The sequence below is a fragment of the Simochromis diagramma genome, unplaced genomic scaffold, assembly GCF_900408965.1.
Source record: "Simochromis diagramma unplaced genomic scaffold, fSimDia1.1 OVJJ01000293.1, whole genome shotgun sequence".
Lineage (NCBI taxonomy): Eukaryota > Metazoa > Chordata > Actinopteri > Cichliformes > Cichlidae > Simochromis > Simochromis diagramma.
In genome coordinates this window covers 4139512-4152831 of record NW_024386801.1, presented here as the reverse complement: position 1 = coordinate 4152831, position 13320 = coordinate 4139512, and the positions used below count along the sequence as shown (strand labels likewise).

Below are 13320 nucleotides of genomic sequence, written 5' to 3'. Positions count from 1 at the left end.
CAAGCTTCGTGGAAATGCCAATTTCCTTTTCCAGCAGGATTCTGCCCACAGTGCCAAAACTCCTACATAATGCTGAATGTGTTATTATGGTGGTTGATGGGGCAGCTGACTCACCTGACCTGAAACCCACAGAGAATCTCTGGTTTGTTTCAAGAGGAAGATGAGAAGCCGACCCAAAAATACAAACGAGCTGCTGTCATCAAAGCAACCTGAGCTTCAGTAACACCTCAGCAGCACCGCAAACTAATCGCTTCCATGCTACGCTGTACTGATGCAGTAATTTGTGGTAAAGCAACGCCAGCCAGGTACTGAGTGTATAAATGAACACACTTTTTAGAAGCTGGAGATTTCTGTATTGTAAATGCTTTTTTAAATCATGGAAATATCACAATCATGTTTAGATGTGTGATTAATACAAAAGTTGAGTTACATTATGAAAAACTAAGTCAGAATATTCTAATTTTTTGGAGATCCACTGGTACCGTATGCATTTGTGTGGATTTGGGATGACCTACACAGGAACTAGGACTCAAGCTTACCTTTTGAATGTTTTATACATGTTTGAGAATAACAGAAATACACATCTCGAGATTAAATCATTATCTTCTTTGCTGTAATATTTGGAAGACAAGAAAATACTGACAGGGGTCACCATGGAAACAGCACAGAAACACTTCAGCTCTATTTTTCATCACATCACTGTTAAATGCCTCGTGGGAGCGCATTCGAATTATACTTTTAAAGATATATTTGCTAGTCATTGGCGTTTTCATTTGAAAGCACTAGCCTCAAACAGCGCATACTAGGAAGCTTATTCAAATAAAAAAGATCTGGGCTTGCTGGATCCCTCACACACTTGTCTGTCAATCAGTGGATTTTTTTTTTACTGGTGTGCAATCCATTTGGACAGAGGTTTACAGGGAATGCTAACTGGGGTTATTGGGGTTCCTCCAATCTCTGGGCAAGATACAACTCCACAAAAAAAAAGGAGAAAAAGTGCCCTGGTGTGTCCAACGGTGTGTGTATTTGGGATTGGAAAAATGTGGTATGAACAGAATAAAACTGTAGTATACTGTGTATGCTATTTGAGTGAATGGGTGAATTTAGAATTCAGTGTAATGTCCTTCGCATGCACAGGAAGATTAGAAAAATAACCTTTTTTCACTGTCGTAAATGTGACACACAGAACACAGAAGTGGCTGAAGAATAACCCCTGCCTTTAATCTTTATTTAATCTTCAGAAAATAAAAAACAAGCTAAAATTGAGTTATTTTATTATTATCTGGTTTGAAATAACTTAAAAAACAACATAAATTAATTGTGTATTAGAGCAGCGGTCCCCAACCTTTTTTGCGCCACGGACCGGTTTGTGCCCGACAATATTTTCATGGACCGGCCTTTAAGGTGTCGCGGATAAATACAACAAAATGAAACTAGTACCGGTACCGAAAAAAAGAAGATTTATTCATAACACACGTGAAAAGACCCAGGAAAACCGAGTCAACAAAAAAAAAACGATAACAAAATAACGCTAAAAACCCTGAAAACCATACATTTCACACCCGAGTCTCACTCTCGCGGCCCGGTACCAAATGACTCACGGACCGGTACTGGTCCGTGGCCCGGGGGTTGGGGACCGCCGTATTAGAGCTCTTACAAGTCTTAAGGGCAGGCTTTGTAGCAAGCAAAGAAGAGCAGCGCATGTCTCCTCAGGGTGTAAAGTGTTTGTGCTATATGAAACACAAACTCTTAAAAGTTGGGGAAAATCTGACTACTTCAAAATCCTCTTTCAAAAAAAAAAAAAAAACCTACAGTAAGAGAAAATCTAAATAAACTCTTTTTCCACCTAAGCTCATGCAGATGGTTTGAACGGAGCAACGATTTAGATTTTTATCCGTGAAACACAAAGTGCCTCTCGAGACTGGGAAGGCAGTGAGACCTGTCTGTCAGCCGGTGGCAGGATGAATGATCCTTAGCCATAACGCTGCTCCTCTGCCATTACCTAGATGATATTTCTCCACTGCTAAATGTCACATCAATATTCTCTAGCAGCCAATTAATCTCAGCTCCCATGGAACCTGGTGACATCTCGCATCCTGTTGGAATACAGATGGCACCATCGCTGGACCTTTGCTCTTAACACATATTTGCTGAGAGCACTCATATGGTGCAGTTCAAATATTGTGCAACCTCGTGCATCTTTCCCTTCTTAAATCTTTCAGAGGGTTTCGCAGAGAAAACTTTATTAGCAGAGGCAGCGGCAGCAGCACAGCTTGACTTTTATTCAATTGCGGGCAGAGGGTACTTCAAGGATAGATGGGAAAGGAAAACGATTTTTCACAGGATGTTCTACAGGAGGATTTAAGTCTACTGTATTTTGAGGCGTGTGTTGGGGAGGTGAGTGATAGCCTCGGTGTTAGGATGGTGACATGAGGGGAGCGGGTGATTACTAAAGACGAACAAGGTCAAATCGCTCATTGTCCCTGCTGTTGCTGTATCGCTGAACTCTGGCAGAATTAAAGGCTTATGTTGAGGTGTGGTCAGAGCTGGATGCTCTTACTCACATCTCAGCAACGATTTTAGATGGCATCATTTCAGAGTAATAGCTTTGACCCTTTAAAGTCTCAACAGTAACTATGATTCCACAAGAATTGCAGTTAATCATAGTTATACTTGCCTGATCTGTCATAGTGTGCATAGCCATATATGAGAGAAATAAAATCCATTAGAAGCCATTTAGAGATATGAGTCACCGTCACCTGAATATCCTATCAGATAATAAAGTCACTATGTAGTCTAATGATTAAGGTTTGGCTTCCCTGCGCAAACTGTACTATGGATGAACTTCCCTAGAGGTATATATTATACTAAGTGTTTTACTATTTAGGTCATGACATTAAGAGGTTGAATTTAGGCCCCAGAAGATTCAGGCTCTTCCTACAGTAACAGCTTGTTGCTAAGCAATGCCATTTAAAAACAGGAGAGTACTGAAAAATGGGTTGTACTAAATGGCTTTCCTTTGAATCGTAAACTATAAAGAATATAGGGACCCTGCTGATTTTAAATGGAGTGACCCTCTGTGTGTTTCAGATAATATTCAGAAGTGTATCACAGTTTGTTGCTTACCTGTCCTACATAGACCAGCAGTCTGGCATTAAGAGGAGTCTCATCAGGGCTCAGCCAGAACTCAGAGTTATCGTCTGATGATACTGAGAACTGGAAATCACCTGGAAGGGAGAAAATATGATCAAAGTGTGTGTCAGTGGAAGTAGATATGTATGATCTAAGAGAGTATAATCACGAAGGGCAGAATTTCATAAGAAATGTGAAAAAGAAAACGCACCAAAAATGTGGTGCCCTGCCGGGAGCAGTAGTCATGGATGACATGCATGGTTACGGTGATATGAAGATTTTCCTCACATGAATTTCTAATCTGTATGTAACAACTACATGAATGGAAATAAACACTTGAGCACAGACGCAAAACAGTGAGAACATGGGGTGCAGTAAGTGGAGCTCACAAACATTGTCATTCAGTTTATAAGTAATCTCAGGATAGTGACAAATTGTATTTATTTGTCATCTTTCCTCGTAAATGTTTACACGTTCATGGGTAATCAGTGATCTGAGAGACAGTGATCTTGGTTTTCAAATGTGGAGTCATCCTAAGAGCAGAATAAAATCGAAATGGTATCCACACCGTCAGATTATCTTTCATTTCTTCTTGTGGATTGGCATGCAAATTCATATATACTATTGTATATAAAAAAAGCGTAACACAGGTGGACATACCTGTGAATACAGATTTCTTTTTCTTTGTTGTTCTTTTCCACCTTTATTTGATAGACACAGTGAAAGCAGGGGCAGAAAGAGAAGGGGAAGACATGCGGCAAAGGGCCGCGGGTCAGACTCAAACCCGGGCTGGCCGCTCTCAGCCATATGGCATGTGGTCGACTGCTCAACGCACCCCAGTGAATACAGATTTCTAATAATGTTGCTGCACTGACTATTATTTATCGAACTAAAATAAGCTAAAATGCAGCATTGCTATTAGAAAAAACAAGGTATAATCTTACTATTTCCACAGTGATTAAGAGCGGGATAGCTGCCACGGGCTGCTAATCAAAAGCCCTTGATTAACTGATCAAGTGTGGCCATCCTTATAAAAGCAGAAGTTTTGGTTTGGTGTCTTTTTGTTTGTGTTTTTCTGGTCTGGAGCGCTATTGTGCGTGTTAACACACTCCAAAGACTCAATGCCACTTCGGCAATGATTTTAGAGAAGCAATTGTTAGTACCCATCAATCTGGGAAGGGTTATAAGGCCATTTCCAAACAATTTAAAGTCCATCATTCTGAAGTGAAAAACATTATTCACATGTGGACAGCGTTCAAGCCAGCTGCCAATCTTCCCAAGAGTGGACACCTCAGAAAATTCACCCCAAGGTCAAATCATATAATGGTCATAGAAATTGCAAAATTGCACCTGAACAAACCACAAGGCTTCTGAAGTCCTTGGACAGACAAGACCAGAGTGAAATTGTTTGGCCATAATGTGCAGCACTACATTTGGTGACAACCAAAGCGTACAGCATATCAGCATGAACATAGCATACTAAGTGGGGAGCAGAGGAATGGCGAGGGTACAGCTAAAGTTTGGCTGACATTGGGACATTGGCACAGCGGCAAATCTAAAACTGAATGGCCGAAAAAAGAGAAGGATCAAGGTGTTGCACTGACTCAGTCAAAGTTCAAAGTTCAGACCTCAACCTGACTCAAATGCTGTGGCAGGATCTTAAGAGAGCTGTGCATAAATCAGTGCCTGGAAACCCAAATAAACACTGTAAATAAGAGTGGGCCTAAATTCCTCCACACCAATGTGAGCGTCTGATAAATAATTACTTCAAGTTGTTGCTGTTAAAGGTGGTTCTGGAAGCTGTTCAGTTACACTCTGCCTAGCCTTTGACACAGTGTAATATGCCGTGTGTTACTGCTTATCCGAGGTTGTATTCAAATACTTTTAGAAACTGTCAAGCAGACTCTTTGTTTCATTATTCATTTTATAAAATGACAGAATTAAAAACAAAGAGCACACTTTCTTTTTCACATTTGGGAAATCAAGTCTGCCGTGTAAAATGATGAATGACGAACACTCGTGAACACAGAATGAAATGTAATAGTGTTAATGTATTGACTCTTTTCTCCTCTTGAGCACAGACTCTTTCGCTACTGCCGCTGCTGGATTCTTGAAGATAATTGTAGAACGGCACCTGTTAACTTTTCTATCTCCAGTGGATTAAAAACCCAGGCTTTGCTCTTTATTTAGTTATTGTCACGGCGAATTGTGATATTGGTGCTCGACTGATGCTGCCCTTTTTTCCATTCACCGCATAAGCACTAACCTCAGAGTTGACTTAACTGTGTGATCAGCTGTTTCTGAATAGATCTTCCCATTTTGGGGTTGCTGCAAACCCAGGTCAGTACGGTGAGACATTCTAATATTTTGCAGGTGGTAGTGTTCACTATAATAAAACTAATTTGTTACTACACTATTGCAATATTTAGGAATTCTCAAACTACATGTTAAATTGCCACATTATTCTATTTTAAATTTGGTTGCAAAACATAATTGAGAAACGACGCGCAGGCTGTCACCGAGAAGATAATATGACCTTTAAGCCATCAGCAACGGAGAGTGATACCCCAAGTGAAAGCTACATGAGGGGCTGAAATGAATGGTAATCTAATTAATAACTTCATATTCTGCAATTTGTGTAAGGGCACTTGGGCATTAGAGCTTTCAGTTCCCATAGCAACTGGGCTTGAGGGTAAGGCCATGAGGGAACTGCAATGAGATTTAGCTGTGAGACTTCTGGCATTCAGCCCTAATAAAAATGTGAATATCCACTACATTAGTGGCTCCGAAGTGCTTGGATTAAGAGGGCTGTGGAAAATGTCTACTCTTTCAAATGTGCAAATGCTTCCTCAGATTGGTGACTTACTAATAGAAAAAGCTAGTTACCATCTCTGTAAGGGTGAAGGTAGCCAAATATTCTCAAGCCATAGTTCTTCCACTTTGGAGCCACTGCCAGTTTCTTCACTGTTGTCCTGGCCTGTAGTAAGAAAGAGGGAAAAAATATTGCAACTTCAATAGCAGCAAGTTAAACACTATCTCATGTTAAGTCACAGTGAAACATTCAGTTCAAAAAACACACAATGAAGCATAAAGCAAACCTCTGACCCACTTGTTCAAGTCTGCCACTTGATATAAGGACAATGAAGACTAAGAGACGAGATACTGTAATAAAAGAGCCTGCTTTAATTAAACATAAAGCTAGCATGCTCACAGATCACAGTGAGCATGCTAGCTTTTTACCTGGAAATTATTGCCATACAGTATCAGTCCCATCATACAATTTTATGCATGTGGCCATTTTTTGCCATTTTTGATCTTTTTGAGACATCTGAAACTGCTGTAAGTTTTGCCAGTGATGCTGTTAAACTAAATAGGTTAGCAATTAATTATTTAGAATGATATTATCAGATTAATGTTGCTGAGCCTTTGCAGACTCAGAAGGACGTAAAACACAGTGATTTCAGCTACCAGTGAGGCGCGCTCCACTGCTAAAAGCTACTGATTTTATGACAATGATGATTCACTGTTTCACAGGTTGATTTGCACATGCACCAAACACCTCAGCTAGGAGCAGCTGATGAAATGTGCTTGTGGCAGTTGTCAATTTCAGTCAGCAAATCAATAGGTACAAATGAAAAGCCTGCTGTCTGAGACTAAGAGCCATTTTCCAAAATAAATAAATGAATAAAAATTCTGCTGGTAAATATGACACAGACACAGCTAGCTGCATATGTGACTTGTGCGAGCAGGGAGACTGACAGGCATGCACAACCAGTCAATACTATGTGCCTTTAGTGTTAATGCACGAAAATACGCACTGCTGTACTTACATGAGGATAGAGAGGGAAGTGCAAGTTCTTTCTCAGCTGGGCTACAGAGGAGCCGCACCAGTCCTCAAACACGTGAAGGTTAGCCTGGCCCTTATACTGTCAACACACAATCACACACGCACAGAGGACACAGGTCATTGCACACACTAACAGCGGCATCATACGTGCTGTTAAACAGGAGATACGCTTCAGTGCTTCAGAGCTGCCATCCTGCCTAGAACGTGCTGGAATATGTGCAATTTCCTCCATGTTGCAGGAAAAATCAAATCTCTTTGAAACACGCGACTGCGGAGTGAGGTTAGAAATGTTGTGAATAACAGAAGAACTCAACAGGAGTATCGGGGGAGTGTGAACTGAGAATGTCTGGAGCAGTTTCTCAAAGCTCATCCCCTGCCCATAGTATGACATTTGTCTGAATTACACAGGGAAATCACAGGACACAGCAAGGACAGATGGTGAAACCAGTCTGCTTTGGGGCACAGTCTCCTCTCTCGTGCACTCTCTCTCGTTCATCACACACACACACACACACACACACACACACAAGTCTGCTCGTATTGGAGTGGGGATGACTCTCCATGGACTTGTGTGTCAAACTTACAGTGCTATGGAAATTATGTGCTTTGGGTCACGCAATGTTTGAAAAGAGAGAAAAACTCTACAGAGTGAAACAATGAAGAGTGTAATTCTTAATATCTTCACTACGCACTCTGATGCGCTGTTGCACATTAGCACATTAGCACATAACCTCAACTCAGTTTAACGTCAAGCTCTAGGAGCACAGTGGAAAAAAATGTTTATACTTGATGGTCTCGAACTGTACCAATATACTATACCACATACTGTACACACATATGGTATCCTTTCAACGTGTGACAGCAGTCTCAGCAGGTTGCCACTGTAATGCTGCCACAGATATTTACAACATCACAGAGTACTTGAGCAGCAAAGCTGACTCTCTCCAATTGACTATGAAAAACGGCACAGCGAGGTTCCCCCGATTGGATCAAAGGGAAAGATTGCTTCAATACTTTGGCCCCATTTCATTCGTTAAAGGTAACCTTTTTGTGCGTAGAGTAGATGCTGGCTGTGTAGTCAACAAGAAGTGAGCTGTCAAATCAAGAAACTAGAGGAGTGGCAGTGACCTCATGTAAATAAAACACAATCCTCTCATTAGAGAGATTAGAGGAATGGGATATGGAAGGTGAGCAAACGTCTCTCTGACTGCTACTCTAAAGGACAAACATGTTGATGGAGGGTGTTGTGCTCCTTTAGTATGACACAGGTATTCGAACAGATGGCATGACCTGCGTGGTCCCCGTTTCTCTCCACACTCTGCATGGTCAACTAAACGTCCAGGACAATGACAGCAACATGGCAATTACAGTCCATGAATAAACCATGGGATGACTTTGTTTTGAAAACATGTCATTCCCAAACAGTGGGACGCCTGATTTAAGCTCACATATTTTTATTTATTTATTTTTTGGTAAACGTTCATTTTAAAATTAAAGCAGAAAGAGACCGTTGAAAGGCTGACAGATTTAAATCTGAAAAAAGAAATGAATGAAGAAAATGGATGAGACTGTCTGATGTTTAAAAAAAAAGGGGGGGTGGGGGAGTGACAGATAGAGATGGGGAGGCACAGTGAGGTTAGAAGGATTTAGCAGATGGGGACTAGTCCCTGTGTAAATATGCCTTATATAAAGCTTTTAATAGATTTCCTGTGGGTTTTAAAAGACCTTTTTCGGCCTGACCTGCTCCCCCCCCCTCTCTCTCCTTGTCAAATAGCAATAAGCGGACAGCTTTAAAAGTCTCTAATTATTCACACAAACATATCCCTGTGTGGCCCTGGAGAGGCCGTGGGCTGTAAAGTAAAGGCTTTTTACTGTGGGGGGGGGGGGGTCCACTTGTGTATAACTGGCTCTGTTTTGTGGGTGACAGGGAAGCAAGAGCTCTGTCTGTGCTCTGGCCTTAACATGATGCTGGATACGGAGTCAGGGAAAAGGGAAGTTGTCTTTCTCCAACGACTCTAACTTAAACTCAATCATTTTTCTCTGAGTGTTGCTTCAGCCTCCCCTCCCTCTCTCAGGCTTCAGTCCCACTATCCCTAAAGTTGTTTCTTCTTCCCTCTGACCTCTCCATTTCTGCCTCTCCACCCTTCTATCTCTGTCTTTGTTCTGCCAAATGCTGTCAGTGTCTCGACTCTCATTCTTTAGTTTCCCTGAGCTCAGCTGTTGGCTGTCACTCCACCACACTGTCTCACTCCATCTTCTTTTTGCCTCTCTTCTCGTTCCTCGTTCTGCAGCGAGCGATAAAATCATACTCACATTATTTGTTGGTGTATTGACAATGATACTGCCTGTCTGTGTTTTTCTTGTTTTGTGCTTTTTACACGATGGGTATAATATAGGAATGTAGAGATTGTGTCATTTCAGATGACAGCTAACTTTCTTTTATAGCTAACATTTATATTCAGTAACTGGCTAAAGAAGAGACAGAATGACTGCTGCTCTTTCTTACTTTGCTGTTTTACTTCCGTTTATGTAGCTGTTGTTGTTTAATCCAAAATCACACTTTTAGCAATCAAGTAAACAGCCATGGGCACTCTCAGGAAGGATTGTTTCTTCTACTTGAACTAACTAAATATTAAATTACCTCTGTCCATCACAATCATTCTTCTGCATCTGTATTTTATCAGAAGTAAGTCCAAAGTGGCTATGTGCTGGGCTACTTGTTGGGACTTATAGACTTCATATATTTAGTAGTAGATATGGCTTCTGCTTAAATTGCTAAATACACTATCTATCCATCCATCCACTTCCGCTTATCCTTTTTCAGGGTTGCGGGGGTGCTGGAGCCTATCCCAGCTGTCTTAGGGCGAGAGGCGGGGTACACCCTGGACAGGTCGCCAGTCTGTGGCAGAGCTAACACATAGACAGAGACAACCATTCGTGCTCACATTCACTCCTGCACTCACAACTATGGGCAATTTAGAGTTCCCAATTAACCTATCCTCACTAACTGCATGTCTTTGGACTGTGGGAGGAAGCCGGAGTACCCGGGGAGAACCCACGCAAACACAGGGAGAACATGCAAACTCCACACAGGAAGACGCTGGCCTGATGGTGGAATTGAACTCAGGACCTTCTTGCTGTTTACACTAGAAAATATATTCATATTCTTAGAAAAAACTATTATTAGCGACTTGTGTTTATACGCTGCTCTCAAGACAAAGCTGCGTTTGGTTCATTTTAAGATAAATTTCTCTTTACCTGTGACTGAAAGTTCACCATAAATGCAACATGTTGACATGGAAAGCAACATGTAAATATGAACAACCTACAAATCTTCTCTCCTCTACTATCATGTTATACCAATGGACTGATACATATTTCAACTGTCTACATTATATGAAAAATATGGCAAAACATATAGCATATAAACAGCAGTAATACACTGAAAGCATACGTCCGTAATTCTTAAAGTTTTAACAGTCAGTTGTGTTTAAACGCAACCTGTGCCCAGTCATCCTCTTAAATGTAAATGTAGGTATAATCTTGTCCATTAGTTTCTCTTGTTTGAATTCATTTCTTCTTCCCTGTTCATCCACACCCTGCTTAATCTCAAACTATTCCAGATATTGTACAAACACCTGGCCCACCATATGTGACAAAAAACCCCAAAAACAAAAACAAAACAACATTACCTCTTTTGCAATGATCTGCAATTATATTCAACTTCTTTTCTCCTCATCAAGTTCCAACTATGAACAAACAAAATCTACTTTAATTGTCCATAATGAATAGATCATTCAGATATAGAAGTATGGCACAGAGCGACTTCAACTTACTTACAAAAGTATCTGCTGATGATAAAGAGCGCTTTGCAAAAACACTTATGTTAGAGAACTGCATTAAGCTGGAAAGCGTTACAAAGTAATCAGAGAGTTAAGATATTTAATCACTTCACACTGATGATTGTCTAGAAATTGTGGACAATTAAAAGGAGACAATTTTGTTCTGTTATTACTCTCCTTAAGTGGGCACCCAGCTAGGATGGTACCAAAGGCACAATGTAGAATGCTCAATGAGGCGAAGAAAAATCCCAGAGTAACAGCTAAAGGCTCAGAGAAATCACTACAGATGGCAACGTTATGCTCATGAGAATAGAGATGTGGAGAAAGAGTTGGTGTGCTGGTGCCTTTGGGCCTAGACAGCTTGCCGTCATCGGGTTTATCAAAGGGTCTTACAGTGGGGCAGCTAAAACTAAGTAGGAGATGGAGCAAGCAAATGACCCTTTTAAACATTAAAGTAAATGTATTACAGAGTGGTTCAAACAAATAATAATAACAATAATCTAGAGTGGCCCAGCCCTAAAAATGATTCCAAACATCCATATATGACCTGCATTTGTTGGAAATGCTTCTCCAAAGTAATTTATGGCATCTGTCAAACATGAGGAGCAAACTAAAAGAACAAGAAAAAGTACAAGAAAAGCTACCCGATTAAGAAGGGCATTTAATCTAAAGCATCAAATACTGTATAGTACACTACTCTTATCACACCACACATTTCCCCCAGAAAGCTACATACATTCTGCGAGCGTGTCTTTCACCACATCTCCTCTCTCTCATCCATCTGGCTGAACCATCAACCCAGCAAACAAATAAAACTTTCTCTTTTTCCCATCTCTCTTCTCTGCGAGGCTCTCCCTTTCTCAAAATCTGGTGCAGCCTTCTGCGCTTCCCACTGGCAGCAAAGCACTGACAAATGGCTGCTCAGTGTACCCACTGACGAGCTTTCACACCAACTGACACTATTAATCCCTATTGGGTAAGAAAAGTGAGACATGATGTTCCTATCAAGGGCAGATTGGGGTATATACAAAGCCACTTTGCTTGCTCGCATGGGACATGCAGGACAGAAGGCATTAAAACTCAGTGTTGATACATCACAACACTGTACTATATGTAAGTGTTGAATAAATAGGGAATAATTGAACATGCACTATAATTCTATGAACATTTAGTCTCTCCCTCTCCTGTCTCACCTTCCTCTTTCCATTAGTAATTTAGGAAAGAAAAGAAAGTGGGATAAGAACGAAGGTACAGTGAGGGGAAGAAGCACTATATGGACACAGATAATGAGAACTCATTTCACACAGTGAGAGCAACAAAAAAATGGAAGACACGGTTTATATGATCTAGATCCCAGCCACATCAACTACTGTAATGAGGGTTTGTATAATCTGCCATCTGTCCTACAATTACATATCTTCAGTAATGCCAAAGATGTAACATGAGGGGGATGGATAGGCTGCAGTAGATATGTCAAACTGAGGAACATGACACAGGGTACGACGAACGAACAGCATTTTTTCTTATCTCAAACCCTTACATTTAAATGGCAGATAAGAGAAATCACAGTCATTCACCAGTTGGCATTTTGAATAGACCGAGGAAAAAACAGACAAAATCAATAGTGAGAGGGAGACAAATATCAGACGTCTTCTCCCGCATCTTCACCTCATATTACTGAGGTATGAGGAGAGGATCGAAGAGCAGACAAAGATCTGATTTGTCCTACAGTCTTGTCACTCCATGTGTTTCTGTGCGAAGAGACAGCTGTGATGACTGCTTCCATATGAATCATGTGTCTGTGTTGTGCCACAATATCTTCCTCACTTCCCTCGAGTGGTAAATAATAGGCTGTCAAAATCTGTTTCACCAAAAGTACAGACATAAAGATACTTTCAGCTCCACCAAGAGCCAAAAGGCCAGACGCTTTAGTCAGTCAGTCAACTTGGAGACCGTCATCCTCCACCTGTCCTCCTCAGTGCACTAGAATTGAAACCAGGCTTAATGCTTTAATACGACGAAGTTAAATCTCTGCTCCCTGTGGCTTTTAAAATATCAGTGACATGTAAAAAAACATGAAAGTTCCTCTGATATCAACATCTACAATGGCTTAGCAGACTATTAATCCTTCTTACCATCACTTTCTTTCTGCGTGTGACTAAATAAAATTGTTTAAGAAGCTCAAATTCTCCCTAGATACATGTCAGCTTTGCTGCAAATGACTGTTTATCCATTCTTGTCTTGCTAGTGCTTGACTGCTAAAAAGTGGGGCAATTTACTTTCTTATCTATGCCCCATGTCAGTGCATTTAAAGTGCCAATGTCACCTCTGAATGAGCAAGCACGCTCGGCCAAAGATCCTCATCAAGTCAGCAGCGTTTACCTGTTGCAAGCCACACAGTTGTAAATGTATTAAAAGTGATGAAAGTGCCTTTTTTTCTGTCTATGTTGTTGTTGTTTTTTTTCATTTTGCAACTGAATTTATGTGCATGTGGTTTAG

General features: G+C 40.8%; 1 protein-coding gene and 1 long non-coding RNA gene across 2 annotated transcripts in view; one reads left to right on the top strand and one right to left on the bottom strand.

The window, feature by feature from the left end:
• Window positions 1–13320, bottom strand: part of b4galnt4a (beta-1,4-N-acetyl-galactosaminyl transferase 4a) — a 142492-nt gene that overhangs the window by 46441 nt on the left and 82731 nt on the right. The window contains exons 4-6 of the mRNA XM_040025237.1: window positions 6963–7058; window positions 6019–6109; window positions 3127–3227 (exon numbers count right to left, since the gene is read on the bottom strand). Coding sequence (XP_039881171.1) covers window positions 3127–3227; window positions 6019–6109; window positions 6963–7058 — 288 coding nt within the window. The remainder of the gene's footprint in view (window positions 1–3126; window positions 3228–6018; window positions 6110–6962; window positions 7059–13320) is intronic.
• LOC120729558 overlaps window positions 1–13320 on the top strand; it is a 28513-nt gene that overhangs the window by 9952 nt on the left and 5241 nt on the right. The window lies entirely within an intron of this gene.